This window comes from Camelus dromedarius, chromosome 11, assembly GCF_036321535.1.
Source record: "Camelus dromedarius isolate mCamDro1 chromosome 11, mCamDro1.pat, whole genome shotgun sequence".
In the NCBI taxonomy this organism is placed as follows: domain Eukaryota; kingdom Metazoa; phylum Chordata; class Mammalia; order Artiodactyla; family Camelidae; genus Camelus; species Camelus dromedarius.
Genome location: NC_087446.1, coordinates 46,891,480 through 46,911,566, shown reverse-complemented (window position 1 = coordinate 46,911,566; position 20,087 = coordinate 46,891,480). Strand labels below are relative to the sequence as shown.

The window sequence follows — 20,087 nt, the reverse complement described above, 5'->3', positions numbered from 1 at the left end:
CTAGGTTTAAGAAATTTTTTAAAAAACAAGTAACCAGAGCAATTTTCCATTTCAAAGGTTGCTACCTCCATAAATACCGATTAAATATTAAAAAGTCTGGCTCAGATTACACACACACAAAAAAACCACCCTAGGATGTATTTGTTTGTACTAATAAGTACAAACTATTTCATTTTAAATGTTTTAATGATTTTTCCATGGAAGATATGCCATCTCCAAAGAGAAGCACTGCCCCTCTATTGTTATTTAGAATAAATAGAAGAAAAAAAAAAAAAAAGGAATTTACCTGCTTCGCTTTCAGCTGTTTCATCATCTGAAGGAAAAAGGGAGAATTGCTGTCATTAGTAGCTTCTCTGGCAGATTTGTCAACAGAAAGTAAATCTTGATTACAGCCACTTCTTGCCCTGAGAGGCGTTCCCACAAACATCTGCTCACTAAGTCAATACTCAGGCAAGAATATAGTAATCGTCCTTGACCATGGCATCTTTATACCCCTCCAGGCCAGCTCCGTATAGAAGAATGGCTGGGCTAGTCCATTTTTACATAGTTTACAGAGCCCGTCTAGATGCATGAATTAGAACAGAGCAAAATATACTTCTCAGAGCACTGAAAAGGTGCTTCAAAGCATTCATTATTATTCTGTTGGTGAAATGCAGAAGTTTTAGTTTAAAGGAGTCTTTCATGTGACAAAATACTATATACACTAAAATTACTAAATGTGAATCAAATGGCTACTTAAAACTACTAAAATTTCTATTTTACAGCTGGATGCCAAAATTCATGTACATACAACTTAAAATGATTTGAGGGTTATTATCTGAATCAAGGTGAATTTTCTTCATATTTCAATAAATAGCCTGTAAATTTGCAAACGTGTCAAGCTATGGTAAATATAACTATATTGTGAGTCAAAAACTCACGCTAAGAATGAGTACTTTACAAGTGGCACAATTTACATGTAAGCACAGATATTAAGTAAAATTTAGAGATATCAAAATATTTTTATCAAGAACATCAAAGCAGTGGTCTCCAAAAGAATTCTCATTAACAATGTGAAATAAAATATTTAACAATGGCATTAGAATTTTGCACAAATTACCAATTGATCACATATTCAAGAAACCTCCAAAAATTTGGGGTAACATTTTAATTTTGAGACTCAGTGGATTGCAGGTTTCTTTTTCATTTTTTAATGCTTCTCTATGCTCCGTAATTCACAAATCCAAACTGACTACATTATTCAAATAAAAATTCAAAGTATATGGTCTGATACTAAGATAAAATTTAAGAAACTGGAATTGTTCCAAGAAACCCAAGACTTATTGTGGTCAGCAGATCAATTTCTGAGCTCCAGGTGCAAATTAAAACAAATAGCAAATAGAGTTACTTAAAAGATAAAGGGCTTTCCATGTGTTCTGATAAGCTGTTATCAAATTGAATTGTGTGTAGTTACACACACACACACACACATATTTAGCCAAAAGATAAGAAGACGTGATTTACAGATACCGTTCAGGGACATGTAATATTGTCTCTAAAGTAAAATTGTTCAGTAACATTCCTCATTCCCTATTCCCCATGTAGGTTAAAGCCTGGAAAATTCTAACTATCTGAAATGTAGGTTACAGTCTAGGGTCATTCCTAAATCCTCTTGCAACAAACAGAGATGTCACAAAACCCATGCATGAACTTTACCATCAGGAAAAATCCCTGGGGTTTCACACAGAGTGCACAATTTTACCCCACACACAAGGCTAATGAGCTGGGAATCAAAGATATTCTCATCCCATCCTAGACTGAAGGCACTAAGTAGGAATTGGAATTGAGTGCTATAAGTAGACATAATGATCTTCTAAAGATATAAAGCTAGATGTTAACAGAAGTGAGGAGACAGAAAGGCAAATTAAAAGCAGATATGGAAACTCAGAAACCATTTCTAGAGTAGTTTCCAACTGTCACACATATATCAGTAAATCCCAAGGGCATCATTGCATGATATATAATATAACTGGCATCTTTTTTTATTTTTTTTTTTGATGTCCTCGAAAAAAGGTTACACTATGTTCAGAAGTCGCGTGTCTTCTTGGGTAAGAAGACAGACTATCTGTGGTTCATTTCAGGAAGTTTAAAGTTTACCTTATAAAGGATTTGGTTACCTTCATACTGAAAATTTTTGTATGCAGAATAAACTGTTTATCAATGATCCTGAATTATTTTATTAATTCAAAACAAATATACCCTGAGCCCCACTGCAGCTGCTGTTCTCAGCATTGTGAATACAGAGCAAAAGCAGATCAAAATCCTCTCCTTGAGCACTTTACAATCCTGTGTGATAAATGACTGAGGCGTCCAGGTAGTTCATTCACAAAATCAAGTATGAGTGAAAATTGGATACATCAATTTTCTGTATTCCATGCTGGTGAAAATGTAAATTGGTACAGTTATTAAGGAAAACAGTATAGAGCTTCCTCAAAAAATTAAAAATAGGACTACCATATGCCCTGTCAGTTTCACTTTTGGATAATGATCCAAAGGAAATAAAATCACTATCTCAGAGATATCTTCACTCCCTTATTCATTGCAGCATTATTCACAATAGCCAAAACATAGAAACAACCTAAGTGTCCATCAGTAGATGAATGGCTAAAGAAAGTGCAATATATACATATATATGCCATATATATATGTAATGGAATATTTTATTTATACACACACACACACACACACACACAATAGAATACAATTCAGCCATTAAAAGGAGAAAATCCTACCATTTACGGCAAAGTGGATGGACCTTGAGGATGTTATGCTAAGTGAAATAAGTCAGAGAATGATAAAAACTATGATTTCCCTTCTATGGGGAGTCTAAAAACATCTAACTCATAGAAACAGAGAGTAGAATGGCGGTTGCCAGGAGGTTGGGGGGTGGGGGAAATTGAAAGGTCTTAATAAAAAGTACGAACTTCCAACTATAAGGTGAATCAGTTCTGGGGATCTAATATATAGCGTTGTAATATAGTCAGTCATTTTGTATTATGTACTTAGAAGTCGCTAAGAGAGTAGATCTTAAGTGTTCTCACCACACATACACAATTATTATTGTGTAAGTTGATTGAGGTGTCAACTAACTTTATTGTGGTACTCTTTCTGAAATATATAGGTGTATCAAATTAACCATCACACTGTATGCTGAAAACTTATGCAATGTTGTATGTCAATTATATATATATCTCAGTACAGCTGGGGAAAAAATGTCTGTGTTCCAAAAGCAGGCTCAGAATAAACCTTGATATCTCAAAGTAAATATTAATTTCTGAAAGATACTTACCTGAGTTTAGCCTATAAAATAGGGCTTCCCCATCTATAAAAAGTGAACAAAAGTTGAAAACATTTAGGTCATTTTATACTTCTCTTATAATGGAAATTTTCTTATTTCCATTCTTTTTTTAAAAAATTCAGTATAAACAATCTGCTTTTTATAGCTAATACTTATTACATCAATTCATTATTTTGGAGCTTTCCTTTTTAATAAATTTCATCTATATAGGTATAAGTAATGCATTTACCTATCAACATATTCAAAGTTTTCAATGTCAGTGCATTCTTGGGAATATATATAGTCAAATAAATAAAACTCACAAACTAGTATTAGCCAATACTTTCTGTTTTTCACACTATCCAAACCTTTTACAGCTGCCAATCTGAAGTATTTTTTCTGATCTAAATTTCACTTGATTTTACTTTCCCTAAACATTTTCTGGTTAATATATTCAAAAGCAATGAATTAGACAAAAAAGGGAAAAGGGAAAAAAGGCAATTAACTGTACAGATTTTACTCTATGGAGAGGACAAAATGGCTTGGGAATAAAATCAGAATTGATTATGCATATCCATTTTGTGCCAGACCTTCACCTTGTATCACTGAAGGGAACTGGCTTTTTTCTTTCTTTCTATATTTTGCTCAATTTTTACTTAAAATTAATTCATGATATCATCTTTCAATTGATTTCAGAAATTAATTAATTGACTTCCTAAAATATCCAGGAAAGTTGTTAGTTTAAGAAATAGTCTCCCTACAAAATTTTCTTTTGGTGATGAACCAGTCTTTTAACTAGTGATCCTTTCATGATTTGTGAAAACTGAAATTACTGGTGTGAGTCTTTAGTCTTAAGGAAGATGCAAGTTCGAGACAGAGTCATCAAAAACTTGCTAATATTTCTAAGTGTATAGATGTAGATATCGCCTTAAGGCAAGCTTATTAAAGCTGAAATAATACCCAATAAAATGAAAACCTAGTTTTCTTACTTATCCTACACTTAGGTATAGAAAAGATTTCCCAGCAAGAAAAATATTTGAAATAGAGAACACTGAATATTTAAACAAATATATGCATGGATCTATCAAACAGGGAAGGATTCTTTCAGTTAGTCCCTTACCTTTGCAGAAGACACAAAGTGCCACAACCAAGTACAAAAACATGGTGATTTGGGACCTAGAAACGGGGACCAGTCATCCTGGAGAATCAGATCCGCAAGGGCCCCTCTAACTGGAGTTTTTATACTCACTGACCCCTCTGTCTCTCTCATCATGGGCTAGGTGTGGTCAACCTAATGATGACAGAGCGAAGGTAAATATCAAAGCACACCAGAGATGAAATCCGTCTCAAGTCAGTTTAGTGTCTCATTTGTGTGACTTCTCCTTCCTTGGATCAAGTCCATCTCACGCCAAATCCAGACCCTGCCGTCTTGCCGCCCTGTGCAAACATCAAAGGCAGGAACTAGAAGCCCTGTGCTCTATTAAGCATTGGAAAAGTCTTAATACCTCAAGAAACTCAAATACTCTGATTAAATATTGTAATTGTCTCTCCCTGAACAACGAAAAGTATTTTAAATATTAACCTACCTTGAAACAAAGAACTCTTCAGTTATTGATACATTAATAGGTATTTCCTTAGAGAAATATGTAACCATCCCATCGGTATAGGTACAGATACAGACATACTAAGACATTATTAAGTGCAATATGGCTCAAGAAAGAAGAAGAAAAATACCATATGATATCACTCATATGTGGAATCGAAAAAAAGAAAGAAGACACTAATAAAGTTATCTACAAAGCAGAAACAGACTCGCAGAGATAATAAACAAACATGATTACTGGGAGGAAAGGGGGTGGGAAAGGATAAATTGGGAGTTCGAGGTTTTCAAATATTAATTACTATATATAAACTAGATTAAAAAAATTTCTTCTGTATAGCACAGGAAACTGTATTCAACACCTTGTGGTAGCCTATTATGAAAACGAACATATGTGTGTGTGTGTGTATATATATATATATGACTGAAGCATTATGCTGTATACCAGAAATTGACACACTGTAACTGACTACACTTCAATAAAAAATAATAATAAAAATTAAAATAAAATAAGCCGTGAACATTAAAAAAATACATTTTACCATCAACTTTGTAATCAGATATATAAATAAGTACGAGACATGGAAACAGCAACATCAGAAAATTAATGTTTTAGGACAAAAATTAAGTTAAATAGCAAACACCATCCATGAATTATATATGTAGATATTCCAGAGTAGAGGGTGGAAGTTCAAATTAGGTTCTAAGAAAAGATCCAGTCTGTGTTGAACAGGGTTGAGAGAATTGACAGAGGAATCCCTGATACTGGTCAGGTGGCCCTGAAAAACAGAAGGGCCAACTCCACAGCTCTGATGATGCCATCTGCTTCTCATCTGCTCCCAGTAACTACCAAAGAAAGACTTCAGTAGTCAGAGGAAAAATATCTTTGGTTTATTGTCTCCAGAAAGGCAGAAGAAGCTCAAGAAAGGGAAAAAAAATAGACAAACATTCCTAACTTTCCTTTATCCACTCATGTCTCCACTAAGCTAAAGGAAATGTGGTACCCGCCCTCTTCTGGGGCCTCCTCAGGACATAGCGAATGCTTGTACTCAGGTGCTCCCTACTCCTGAAGATCTCCTGTCTACTCGCTGATTTCTCAAATCATTTCGAAAGGGGGCAGAATTCAGCAGATTTCAGTATTTAAAATTCAATTTTCTGTTTCAGGTAACCCATTGACTGAAGGCCATACATTTTTATCCTGACATCAGTGAAGGTACCAGAGTTTTCCCCGTGGGGCTAAGACCTGGAGAGTGCAGGGACAGTAGACCCAGGAGTGCTGGAGGGGAGGGCTGCTCACCCCACGAGCAGAGAAGGAGGTACAGAGGTTTCGAGGCTCAACACTGACTTCACTGACGGTAATTTTTCCAAAGCCCATCTCTGATTGTCTCAGAATTCACAAATAAAGACTATGCATGGGGGATTTTTCTCCAACACAGAAAATAAAAATATAATTGAGAGAGAACATTGCCACCACTAACACCACCATTGATGACATTCTTTACCATATCATACACGACTTCATGTGAAGGAGATTTGGCCCTGGAGCGCCCATTTTTCAGATTATCATTATGACGTAATTATTCTGTTACATGCATGACTGTGGGCTAAGATAGCTAGGAGACCAGAATAAAACATAAAGTTACTTAAAGGCTTTTGGGGGAACCAAGGATACACGGAAGATAGAAGTTTTCTCTAAGGACTGTTCAGTCAGAAATGCTATGGGAGCTCCCAGGAAGTCAGGGTTTCTTTTAGCTTGGGAGAATCAAGGAAAATTGCCTGATTTTGTAGTCTAAGGGCTAGATCAAGACTTGGACATGCAGAATAGGGGGAGGGTTCCAAGTCATAAAGGCAAATGCAATCTCAAACTTTCTAATGTCCTCTCTCTTTCTAGATCACTCCTTCTAGCAGTCTACTGGCTCCCACGAGGCCCTATAATCCATTGATCCCCTTTACTTTTCATTCACCTTCACTCCCCTCAACAATTCAAGTACCTTCTTACTTGACTTAAAGTCTATGGTCAATCATTATCATCATTCCCCTGAATGAACCCTCAGTTCCACTGACCCTCCCTATACTTGCTTGGCAAAACCACAACCATGGCATAAATTAAATTATTTCCTTTTCCCTACTAATGCCAAGCAGATAAATATGACAGATGGAAAATACATCATCATGCTCTGTTGGCTCCCTTAAATCCATTACCCCAAGTGGATCCTTAAGACAGTTGGGCAATCATATTTCATATTCCATGTGCTTTTATGCCCTTCCAATTCATATTTTCTCTCTTCCCCAATAGCCAACATCTCCTTCCTATCCTCCCTCTCATTAATGACCTTACTTCCAAATTTGCCAAGAAAATAAACTCCATCAGAAGAGAAACTCCACATGCCCACATAAACACGTCTAGTTGTATTTGTACCCTGAACTCTGCCTACCTTCTCATTCATACAGATGAACACTATGTCCTGCCATCTAAGCTGACCTCCCATTTATGTACTGGATTCCATCCAGGAACAATATGCCAGTAATTTGTTCATCTCTATTCATATGATCCTGATTTCCCTCCTCTTGGGGATTATTCCCAACAGCATAAATCCATGCTGTTATTTGTCTTTACTTTAAAAAGTGAATAAATATTATAAAACAAATAATTTTGTGGTTTCGGAATTATATCTCAATAAAGCCATTATTGTTTTCTAACTGTTGAAATCTCTTCCCTCCCAGCTCTTCCCATATCTCCACCGCCCTTAATGTTTAAACTTCACAAGTGAGTTACTTGTGCTCATTGACTCCAGGTCCCAACTTCTCATTCTCTCACAAATTTACTAAATTCCATTCAGCTTTCATTCCAACACTGCAGAAAATGTTCTCTTTTCAAGGACACTAGTGATCTCCTTTTGTGAATCCAGGGGTCAGTTTTCAGTCCTTATTTTATTGACCTCAGCAACATTTAACACACAGTTAATCAATTCTTCCTTCTGGGTACACTGGGCTTATGGGACTCCAGCCTTTTCCTGTTTCATTCGTTACTCTTACTCTCTTCTGCTGCTTCATTCTCATCTACAAAATCTCTTAACATGTGGGTCTTAAGGCTTAGATTTGGACCTCTTCTTTTTTTCTAGACACTATACCTTGCTGGTAGTTGTATTCAAGTTCTATAGATTTACAAAGCCCTACTCCATCAGCCACAACTCTGATCTCACCTCCTACTAACCTGCTCTTACTCTTTTTGCTCCAACCTCAGAGACCTCTCTGCTGTCACGGATGGAGCCCTGAAACACAACCCCAAGTCAGAGACTTTGAATTTGCTCTCTCTGCTCCCTGGAGTACTCTCTCTTCAGCTATCCGTAGACTGTGCTCCCTCACCTCATTAAAACTTAAGTTTTAATGATACATTTGGCGAACAGCTAGTGTCCACTTTTGCATGCTATAATTATTTCCCTCCAAAAATAACTCTTTCCAGGGTTATCATTAAATTTTAGCCTTAATGAGTTAAAGCCTCTCTACATGTAAGAGATTTAAATTGTGGATAATTTGCATATATTTTAAACAGATGCTCAAAAAGATGGTTAGATAACATGATTATTTGGCATGATTCATATTTTACACTACTAAATTTAATATTAATTAAAATTAGTAGTTTTATTTCAAAGTAAATTTTAAAATCTTTTAAATGTTTTCTAAGTTATTTTATACTTTTATGCAATTGCTCATTCTTCCCCCAAATATGACCCCTCACCTCATTTAAATCTTTGCTCAAATGCTACCTTCTCATAGACACCTTCTTGGAATACTTTACCCCGTGGTACTTCTTCCCTCTCCCCTCTTTCTGCTTGGTTTTTCTCCATAGTTTTTACCACCATCTAATGTATACATTTTGATTTAATTTGCTTAATACATTTAATTATTGTCTGTCCTTAGTACTAGAATGTAAATTCAATTAGGACAGGTACCTTCATGTGTTTTGTTCACTGCTAAGTCCCAGGAGAAGAGCCTGGCACATACTAGGTGCTCAATAAATACTGAATGAATGATTTAATGAATAATTTTTGTTGAGTTCAAAAATAAAGATTACAGTAAATAAATATGGCAATAATAATAATCATAAATGTGTTAGTACTGAAGCTATTTATATTAAGAGATCTAATTCAACATAATATAGCATGCATTGAGTTGGACACACTGTACTAAACAGGGAAAATATTGATGGTTAAGAAAAGATTCCCATCACTTGAAACTTCTGGTCCATATGCATTCTTAATAAATGACGGAGAGAAATTGCTATTCTAGCAGCATTAATAGTTTTGTTTGATTGCATCAACTCAGATTTGCCTAGTAGTGAAAAATAGTTACAAAGTTTTAAGATGTTTCCTAGAATTTGCTCACTAGAAATTTAAGAGATGAAATTTGGTTTATAATGGCACTAAAAGACAAGATGGCAATAACATGCCAATAAACTATATTTATATTTGTGGTCTTTCCATGAGTTTTTAAATTTTCATTAAGAATCAATAATTCAAGGATTATGTATGAAAGCATGGAAGCTACAAACCACATTTGTTTACTCCTGGTGCCTCTGTCCCCCTCACACCACTACTTTTAGGATTTCACTCCAGGTTATTCTTTTTACCTTCTATGATTTCACAGTATCCATGATTGATATTGTAAGAGGAAAAGTATTTTTAAAGGAATTAAAACTACCAACTTAGCAAATTTTAAAAAATTATTTTTCTTTTTTTCCCCCATTTTTACTAGGGAGATAATTACGTATCTTTATTTATTTTTAATGGAGGTACTGGGGATTGAACCCAGGACCTCCTGCATGCTAAGCATACACTCCACCACTGAGCTATACACTCCCCCTCAACGTAGCAAATATTAAGCTGTTAAAAAATAATTTTTCTAGGAGGCAGACTCACTTTCATTCTGGAACTTCTCTTTATGTGGCTTGTTTTTACAAGGAAATTAACCCCTTTAATGCTTTTGTAATAATACATCGTTTGGCTATAACCCATTAGTAATACTAAAGCATATACTGCGTAGCTACTGTGCATAGCTTAAAAACATATCCATCAAAAAGAACAGTAGTCAAATGTTTCCTTCTTGATTTAAAAGGATGTGGCTTAACTGTCTGTACACAGAATGATATTCTGTCAGAGGAAAAATCAATAATTGAAAGAACAATAGTATCAGTATGGGCAAGGTAGTTTGTTTTTTCAATGTTTGTACCGGAAGCAAATACAGAAACTATTACAGAGTATCTATTTGGATCACGGAGCAAGTTCCTTACTTTCCATATATTATGATCTGAAATTATATTCAAAAATTGAGTGCCTGAAAATTGGAACATTTTTGTTATATGGGAAGCTTCATACCAAAGAAAATAGAAATACAATTAAATTTTGAATAAACGTTGTTTAAATTGACATAATCAATTAAACTGATATATGCAACATTAGATATAAATAATGAATACTTTTCTACAGTCTATTACCACCTCCAACTTAACTTTCAAAATTTCTTAACGTACTATTTAGTAAGCAGAAGAATTTGGTAATGTTGGAACAGACTTTGAAATAGTAATTTTATGAGAGTAAATGAGAAAATTTGTTAGGGTTTGGAGCAGGGTGTTATAGTGGCATCGATATTTATAGCTAGTATGTCAATTTCTCTAAATAAAATTTTAAGACGAATTTGAACATTGGCCTTTTGATAGAGGTTTGTTGTAAGCCTGACAATAGCTTTATGTCTGTGTTGTTTCTCTGTATTTGTATCAATGGAATGGCTCCTTGTGCTCAACCTAAAGTATATTTTTAAAGATCGTACTGTCATTTGTCCTTCAAAATCATCCGTCTACCCCAGGTGTTGTATCGGTTCCTTCTCTCCAGCTTTCTTCTGCTCCTTAACATTCACTGCTGTCTTTTCATGCCCGTTGCGCCTTCTTAGTTAGACAAACTCCTCTACCCACTTTCGTCAGCCATCCACTCTACAAACTCTGTTCTCTAAAAGGTCACCGTGTGCAGCGTCATCACATTTATTTGTTTTGTTCAATCCAGATAGATCCTTATTGAATGTTCTGCCACTTTTGAATCCACTGATGACCTCCTTTAAACTGTCTCCTTCTCCGCCTGTCCTCTTCTGTCTCTTCTGAATGCAGATGTGTCCCAGAGCCTTCTTTCTCCAACATGCCCTCTGCATTGGCTCTCTGATACTCTCAGGTTTTAAATTGATGGTGTTATAGGATGAATTGTGATCCCTCAGAAATTCATATGTTGAAGCCCTAGTACCTCAGAATGTAACCATGTTGGGAGATAGGGTCTTTAAGAGGCAATTAAATTAAAATGACTGTTCCTTCAGAGAAGAGGTAAGTTTACTTTTTCCAGGCTCCCAGATCCAGCATCCTAGACTCCCCCACCTGCCTGCTTCCCAGCCATAATTCCTTTCCTTCTTTACAATCACGATCTTGATGTTAGTAACCACCATTTCTTGACTTGCTCATAGTTTTGCCATCTAGCTACGCATCCTTAACCAACGGAGGTTAGTTTTTCTTTTCATTTTTATATGAATGGAAGCTTACTGTGCATACTCCTTGTGTTTTTCTTCTCTTGTTCAATGTAATGTTTGTGAAAATCATCCAGGTCCTTTTATCTAATGTTCTGTTCTTGTTTGTTTGTTGATGACATACAGATAGGTTTAGTTCTGTGCCCTCTATTCTGTTCCTCTTGTCCAGGTGCCTGTTTTGGTGCCAGTACCACACTGTTTTGGTGACTGTAGCTTTGTAATGTAGTGAGATCGGGGGGGGGGGAGATGTCTCCAGCTGTGTTCTTCTTTCTCAGGATTGCTTAGGCTAGACAGTGTTTCACTTTGGTGTGTCTATGTGGAGATGTCTCTTATTTTACCCTAACTTACATGCTCGAGGCTTCTTGTGTAAATGCAGGTGGGTATCTTTCAGCAGCTCTAGCCATTTCTTAGCCATTATCTCCTCAAACACATCTCTCGTCTATTATTCCCTCCTGATACTCCAGTCAGAAAAATGTGATGCATTCTTACTCCATCCTACAAGATTCCGGCTTCTCAGTTTGTATTTCCATCTATTTTTTCCATGCTGCATTATAGAAAATTTCTTTTGACTCATCTTCCAGCTTATTACCTTTTTGTTCATCTCTAAAATGCTATTAAATCCATCCATGACACTTTCAATTATAATTATTGTATTTTTCATTTTTAGAAGGAATCCACTCGATTCTTCTTCAGATATGCTTAGTCATCCTTATGGTTTCCTGACCCCTGAAGAAATGTTCAAGTTTGCCTTTATTTCAGATTTTGTGTTTCAAAATTCTAGTATTTGGATTCAGCCTCCTTCCACTCTGAGCTGATCCTGAAGCTTCTCTCTCATGCTGTCTTCTTTTCTTGTGTTTGAACATTTGTTTATGGTATTTGCAAGAAAGAATATCTATTCCTTCAGAGAAGATGTTAAGTTTTCTTTTTCCAGGCACCTAAATACTACCAGTGGAATGGCTTTCAATAATCTCTTTGACGTTTTGGGGGGTAACACATGTGATGTAAATTTGTTCTGTAACTCTGTTATGGCTTCAGAATTACAATGTCTCAGATTCTTTTTTTCATGCCACCTTACTATGTTCAACATCAACACAATTTTGCTTGGAGGGAGAGGCTGCAAAAGTGGGAGATGAGTGAGGTCTGGTTTACCTTTATTCAAAGAGTACACTTCTTTGGAGTTGCAGCTTTGTTTGCGGAGTGCATCTCCATTTAGACTCCCCATGTTGGGTAGGACTTCATTTATAGCTCCTGTCCCCATAAATCCTTCAAAATCTCATCCAATTTCACCAGAATCAAAAATGCATTCAGGTAATGGGTTATTTACACATGTGTTTATTATTTTCAGGCATATCAGGATTTTAGTGAGCTATCGTACATGCCATTCAGTGCCCCCCAGGACTGATTCCTCCAGTTGCTGGGAAGGGTGCAAACTTTCTGGCAGCCCTCTCCTAGAGAGGCCTCTGCTGAAAGTGTTGTCATGCCCAAGGTCACTCTGCCTTCTTCAGGTAGCCCACATCCAGTAACTGGCCTGGACCCCTCACGCCAACCTAGGAAAACCCCAGGGGACTAGAGAAGCTTCAGAGCTCTCCATGAGGTTAAGTGAGGCCTTGTTATACTTGTGACACCAACCAATTTTTCCCTCTGCCCCATCCTGCTTCCCTTCCCCTCCCCTTCCCACCCCTGACACGTGTGGATCCAGGGAGCCCACCCTGATGAACTTCCTGCACAATAATTTCTGTCTCTGTCCCTGCTTGCCAGGGAACCCAACTTGTGACAGCTTTTTGCAATAGATTTTTATGTTAATGGCATTCTGGTGAGAGAATAAACTTGTATGGTTTCAGCCCTTTAAAATTAAATGATTACATTAATGACTTACGGGCCAATTTATGGTCAGTTTTTTAAGTGTTCCTTGTGCCGTTGGGAAAAACACATACAGTAAAGATATTAGTTGCACTGTTCTTTTTCTCTTTTTTTTTTGCAATATTCTTTTCATGTCCATCCTATCAGAGTTAACTGTGCTGTGTTACACCTCTGTCCTCATTAATTTGTTCTTCTGTCTTGTTGTTCCAACAGTTACTGAGAGAGGTACGTTAAAATCTCTCACTGTGATATGTCTAATTATTCGTCATAGTTTTGCTAATTTTCACTTTTATATATTTGAGAATATGTAATTGTATCAATTCTAATGCATATTGTGCATATAAATTTTAAAGTTGTAACTTCAAGGTGAATTAAACATTTTGCCATTATGAAGTGATCCTCATTATTTCCTGTAATGATGTTTGCTTTAAAGTCTTTGATATTAATAACTGCCTTGGCTTCACTTTGGTTACTAATTATGTGTGTGCAACTTTGTGTGTGTGTGCATATAGTTCTATTATTTTATTTCCAACATTTATGTATATTTAAGATTTAGATGTATCACATAGTGTACAGATAGATTTTTATTTTTTATCAAGTCTGAAAATCTTATCTTAATTGGATCATTTAGTTTATTTACATTTAAGCACTGGCATGTTTGATTTTATACCCATTATATTTTTTTCATCAGTCCCATTTTTTCTTTCTATTTCAGTCATTTCTTGCCTTCATTTGGATTAAAAAATATTTAAATTTCTTTTTTCTCCTCAACTAGTTGGGAAATGACACACTCTGTACTTATTCTTCTAGTGGGTAATCTAGAATGGACAACACATACATATATATCTATTAAAATCTAAATACCTTACCCTCTTCTTAGCTAATTCAAAGGCTTTAAAACATTTTTCATTTAATGAATAACTTGGATGATTTAAAAAAATATATAGATAATATGGATTTGGATTGTAACTCCAGGAGGGACCACTTATGGGCCTTCCCAGGACCTTGCTGTCCCCCGTGGGGAGAGGGCAGGGCAGGTCTGCTGCTCCTCACCCACACGGAGATGTGTCTCAGCCTAACAGGAATACCTGTCTCTTTGACCCTAGACCTTGGAGTGTGCTGGGATTTGTCCTCTGTCCTTCAACCTTTTTGAAGCTGAGGAAACTGTACCTCAAGTTCACTAGGATCAGCAAATGCTCACAGGAAAAAAAAACATCGTCTTCTCACCCGCATCTTAATTTCGGCCTGATAATTCCCTGCCACCTTACCAGATCTTTCCATTCCTTTTACTTAGCCTTTTTAGTTTTTAGCATATGGACGTCTCCAGTCATTGCCACGTTACTGGAAACGAAGCCCAAGCCAATTTGTTTTCCTATTACTTTTACTAAAGTCAGTTTCTCCCAGCTCCCACTAAACAAATGCTAAGCAAATATTTAAACTGTTAGTTTGATGGGATGTCAAGCTACTAGCTTCCTCAGTCTCTGATACCCATGATGTGTAACTCAGAGACCCGAGTCTGTACTAAAGTAACACAGCAGAGTGAATCATCAGCAGAATATTGTCTCCAGCCGCCAGCTTCAAAATGTAAGAATTCATCTTTCTCTCATCAACAAATGTAAAGCAGATCTTTAAGGTCAGGGGATAAAGGGAGTCTGATAAGACTATACTGCCCACAACAACTGCATGTGATATTATTTTTGTCCCTTTTGACAAATGAAGGCATTGACACAAAGACTAAGCAAGGCTAGGAGGTGGGGCCCAGAGGACATGTTCCTAACTTCTGCAGTTTCTTTGATTCTGACACACAAAATGAGAAAAAGGATTAATTCTTCTGTCCGTATAGACATACAATGGAGATTTTCCCACAGGTTTTTGACAGGTGGGCCTTCAACTAGTGATTAAAGACTTAGGTTAAATATTTTGTCACTTTTTCCACGATGTGCAACTACACTACGAAAACCTCCTTCAGTCAATGTTTCAAATTATGTCAATTTTCTTTCTTCCTATTTACATTGCCTTGAAATGTAAAAATCATTTGAAGGAACAATTAAATAATTTATAGACCAACCTATATCATGACATTTAGAAAGCAAATCGAAACTTGGAAAATCATTTTCTTTAATATAAAGTCAACAGCCCCAAAGGTGGACGTAAAGAGTAAAATGTCTGTAGTCATGCATGAAGGCCAATTTATTTTTCTGTTAACTGTCTAATTATCCTTATGGTACACCAAAGTGTATGTAACAATTGAGAGCATTTAATAAAAATGGGATTGAGTTGACTCAAAAGCTTAACATGAGTTCATTGAGGGAATTACTACATATTGCTACCACTTGTGTTTAGCTTTGAAATAAATATATAAATATAAATAAATATGTATTTCAAAATATGTATTTCAAAAGTATATATAATATATATATATTATTTCAGAATATATTTGTTTCAAAATATGTATTTATTTCAAAAGTATATATTATATATATTTATATTTATTTCAAAAGTATGTATATATCAGTAAAGATATTCTATTGAATGTGGCTGAACTCACATTTATCTTTGAAATAAAGTCCCTCTTTCTAAACAAAGATACTCCCAGCTTTATTCAAGCATGCTAGTCACAAAAAACTGAAATGATCTCATTTATTTTATAATTTCCTACTGCAAGAAGAAAGAACTGACCAGAAATTATCAGCAATTCATAGAAGGTTTTGAAAGCCAAATTTAATTTCCGATATATAATTATGTGCCAGAGGCATTGTGCTAGTCAGTAATGTAACTCAGACATAGTGGGTATGAAACAGATAGATAAATTTAAAAAAAACATATTGTAGGAAGGGAGAGACACAGAGAGAGGTTAACTGTAATATATGGAAGTTTTATATCTAATATATAAAAAAATAACTCTGTGCTAAGGCAGGAGAGTTTTCATCAGATGACCTTCAGTCTCAGCCTTGCTCCCCACTCCCATTCCACTACCCCCCAACAACAACAAATCAGAGCAATCTCACTCTCTTCTGCTGCACAAAACAGCACCCAGCTCAGGATAGGGATGCACTGTTAGGAAATCGGCAGTTGCAGGCAATTCATCGGAGTAGAGAAAATCATAAATCTCATCAATTACACTATTCTTCATATTAACAAATTAAGTATGTTCATAGTTAATACCATTGATAGAGTTGCACTTAATATGTTTATTTCAGTAACTGCAAACAAACACACCAAAAAATAAAAATAAAAACAAAAAGCCTGTTAACTCTTTGCAACTACTACTTTCGTTTTGACACAAGGAAATCCCCTTGCTGTAATAGGCTGACACGGAATTTAGACCAACGTAGGATAGAAAAGTGAGTCAGTAAGTAGCAAAGGAACTGGACAAGAAGGCAATCTGTTTTGTTACTTCTGCTCTGTGTCACCAATGTATGTCTTACTGTCTTGATGAGAAGTGGTTTAAATAGTTCACACAGAATCAATAATGCTTGGCAGACTTAGAGAAGCTCCCTTTCCTTTCTATCTAAACTTCCCCAAAAGTGTATTTTCTGTTAAGACAAATGCTTATGTTTTGATAAGAATTAACAGTTTATGTTAAGAGTTCTAATCAGGAAAAAATTTAAATGACTGTGTCTATTTTTTTCAATAAATCAGTTATTCTAAAGTCTTTTTTTTTTTTGTACAGCACCTAAGAATGAATGATTCTTCTTGAGAAAATTTATATGAAAACTTGAAAATACAATATATTATGCCTATTAGGTTTTATCCTAGGGTCCTGACAACTTGTATTATAGAAAATTAAATAATCTTCAGGAGAAAACTTAAGTTAGCAATTCCTATGGTGGAATGTTCTATGCATGATTAATACAAAGTTTCATATTAGATGGAGTACAGACTTATTTGTGAAAAATGAAACATTATCAGCAAGTTTTAAAATTCATAAACATGCTTTAAAAATGTTTATTATTTCATTTAAATACAATGTTCATTTACATATTTCTCCGTAATTGACTTTTGTAAAAAAAATTGCATATAAATACAAAGTAACAGTGAGAAATATCACAGCTCCATCATTTTTGACTTTTTTTTTGAACTACATAAAAAATTAAAACATAGGTCCTTTGAAAAATGGAGAATCTTTCAGGGTTAAGAATTTAATTACCCTTAATATAAAGAATTTAATTACCTTTAATATAAATTTAAAGTCTTTATATAGTAAAAATCTCAGTTCTAAGAATATCAAATGGGTTAGTTATCCTATCAGAGGGAATTGCTTGAAATGATAAATATTGGCCAGGGCCAATGGATTTACCAAAAATGTTTTTTCTTAAAGCAGAAATGACACTTCCATCGTTAACTAAGTACTTGGCCCTGGTACTCCTACTATGCAAATTTATGCAAACAATTTAAGCATAATTTAGAAGACAAGGTTATCAGGTACTACCATCATAACTACAAAGTCCCTTCCTTCTTCAGCAAATTGAAGAGTGCTACATACTTGACCCCATGGTCTTGGTGGGATTTGTAGAATTTCTATAATTCTGAAAATAGAGTTTCTAACTGCATCATGAAGGATTTGTAAGGTCACAAATTTAGGACGAAGATGAGTAGAAACATTTGGAGTGAAAAACATTAGGAACAAGTAGCCAGTGGTCTGACTTAGCACTGAGAATTAACATTAAGTAAAACACAAAAAATATCACTTGAAGGACTGAACATTGCATTTATACCAATTATAAAACTTCAGGGTGTCCACATTAAAAGACAGAGTTGCAAAATAAGAGAAGAGAGAGTGGTTATGTCTTTCCCAGATATAAGGACTTTGACTAAATGTTACGTTTTCTGAACGGTAGGTTTCATGGCATTTTCTCTTAGGTAAGGTGATGTTCTGTGAGGTGCACTGCTTGCATCAGTAACAAAAAGAACTCACGTCCCAAGAAAGGGCTTTACTGGTGCAAATTCACTGACTATTTGCAAGCGTATATGATAATTGCACTTAAAAGCAATCTAAGAAGGAATGTATTACATAGGAAATTGGCCTGATATTTTTATCTATTTTGCAGAATATCTAGAAAGTAATCCAGCAATAGTACTATCTTAATCACAGAATTTAAAGTTTACCGCCACTATGGGTAACGAAACCAAAAAATTATTCACTTTGTAAATTTCAGTATAAGTACTGTAATTAAATACTTTTTTGATCTCCTTTCATTACTTAATTCACAAAATTAATTAAAATCTTTAGGAAATATTACATTTTAAATAGTTCTTTAAATTATACTTTCACTGGCAACTATTTTATACATTTTTATAAACAAAACTTATAAACATTCCTTCATATACATATGAGCAAACAGCATATAGTGGAAATACCCTTTTCATATGTAAACATTTTTAAAACAAATATTTACAAGAGAAGATAATTCTCCCATCCGAGGATAAAGATTTACAAGATCCCTCTTATTCAACAGATATTCTTCTCATTTTTTCAGCTAATTCTTTTCTCACTTCAATATGTTTCTCTAAATTTTGCACTTCATGTGGCAGATTGATGTCCCAAACAGACAAGCAAGACTGTATTTCTAGAAAATTAAAAAAAAGAAATCATGTTTCAAAGATCTGCCATAAGACATTTTTATTTTATTTTAATTTTGTTAATTTATATTTAGTTGCCTTAGACAAATGTATGTCTAAATACAGCTATAAATAATGCACTAAATTATTGCCATTTATAAGAAATTACATTTGGAATGTAAAACATAGAAATAACTACTAAAATTCAAAAAAATTAAAAATTAAAAAAAATGGATATAGGTAAGATATAAGGAAAAATATCTACACTTAGTTTAAATTTGAGCTAGTTCTCATAATGTAGGAGTTGATATCTCTATTTCACCAGAAAAAATATTCAACATTATTAGATAACTAAAACTTAATTTTGAAGATTTGTATCTAAATTATTTGCACTATAAAGAAACTACTAATTAAAATGTGTCAACATATAATACGTTATAATCGACCATGTCACTGCACTCTGTCTGGAATACAGTACCCCATTAAACATTATCATTAAACATTACCTTTTTGGTGTTGCATACCTTCAGTATTTTTCCGATTATATCCCAGAACCAGCATGACATTTTTAAGGTTTCCTTTACAAAAAAAAAAAAAAAGTTTTCTGTTAAAATGATATAATATGTTGGACTTTAAAAAGTACAACTGTTCATATTTTAAGACACAAAAACTTTGAAACCTAACTTATAATACTACAATTTTGGAGATCCCTCAATTACATTGAATAAAAAACTCTCCAAGATGACCAGCAATTTTTTAAAATTAGAAAATTTATGATCTACTCCTTGCTACAATTCTTATTAATTGTGTGAATCTGAGGAAATAGCTTAAGCTTTCTGCAAAATGGGTTCAATATTAAACATTACCCTTCCACCCAAACTTACATATTAAAGAAGTGTGTACATAATTGCTTTGGACACTATAAGACACTGGTCACATGTGAAGCATTTGGATGGAGATTTGCATGGATGGATATACTGATACTCTGTCACATAACCATACGTTATTCTCAAGTCATTCAGTAATTTATTCCACAAATATTCATCAGAAGACTTCTACGTACTAGATCCTAGGCTAAGCTCTGAGAATAAAGGGAGAACAAACACATGCAGACCCAGCCCACATGGAGCTTATGGTCTAGTGAGGAGATTAGTTACTAATTACTAACTAAGTTAACTGGTAAAAAAT

The 20,087-nt window shown here is 34.8% G+C and overlaps 2 protein-coding genes across 4 annotated transcripts in view; both read right to left on the bottom strand.

The window, feature by feature from the left end:
- MUC19 (mucin 19, oligomeric) overlaps positions 1-11,892 on the bottom strand; it is a 134,553-nt gene extending 122,661 nt beyond the window's left edge. The window contains 2 exon segments of the mRNA XM_064491235.1: positions 287-313; positions 11,826-11,892. Of these exon segments, the coding sequence (XP_064347305.1) occupies positions 287-313; positions 11,826-11,892 (94 nt within the window).
- Positions 11,893-16,038: 4,146 nt separating this feature from the next.
- Positions 16,039-20,087, bottom strand: part of LRRK2 (leucine rich repeat kinase 2) — a 135,444-nt gene continuing 131,395 nt past the window's right edge. For 2 of the 3 annotated variants that reach the window (XM_010980302.3, XM_064491772.1), the window contains 2 exons: positions 19,406-19,477; positions 16,039-18,907 (listed from right to left, as the gene is read on the bottom strand). In XM_010980302.3, the coding sequence (XP_010978604.3) occupies positions 18,786-18,907; positions 19,406-19,477 (194 nt within the window). In that variant the 3' untranslated portion in view covers positions 16,039-18,785. The remainder of the gene's footprint in view (positions 18,908-19,405; positions 19,478-20,087) is intronic. The other variant, XM_031462747.2, reaches the window with a different exon arrangement.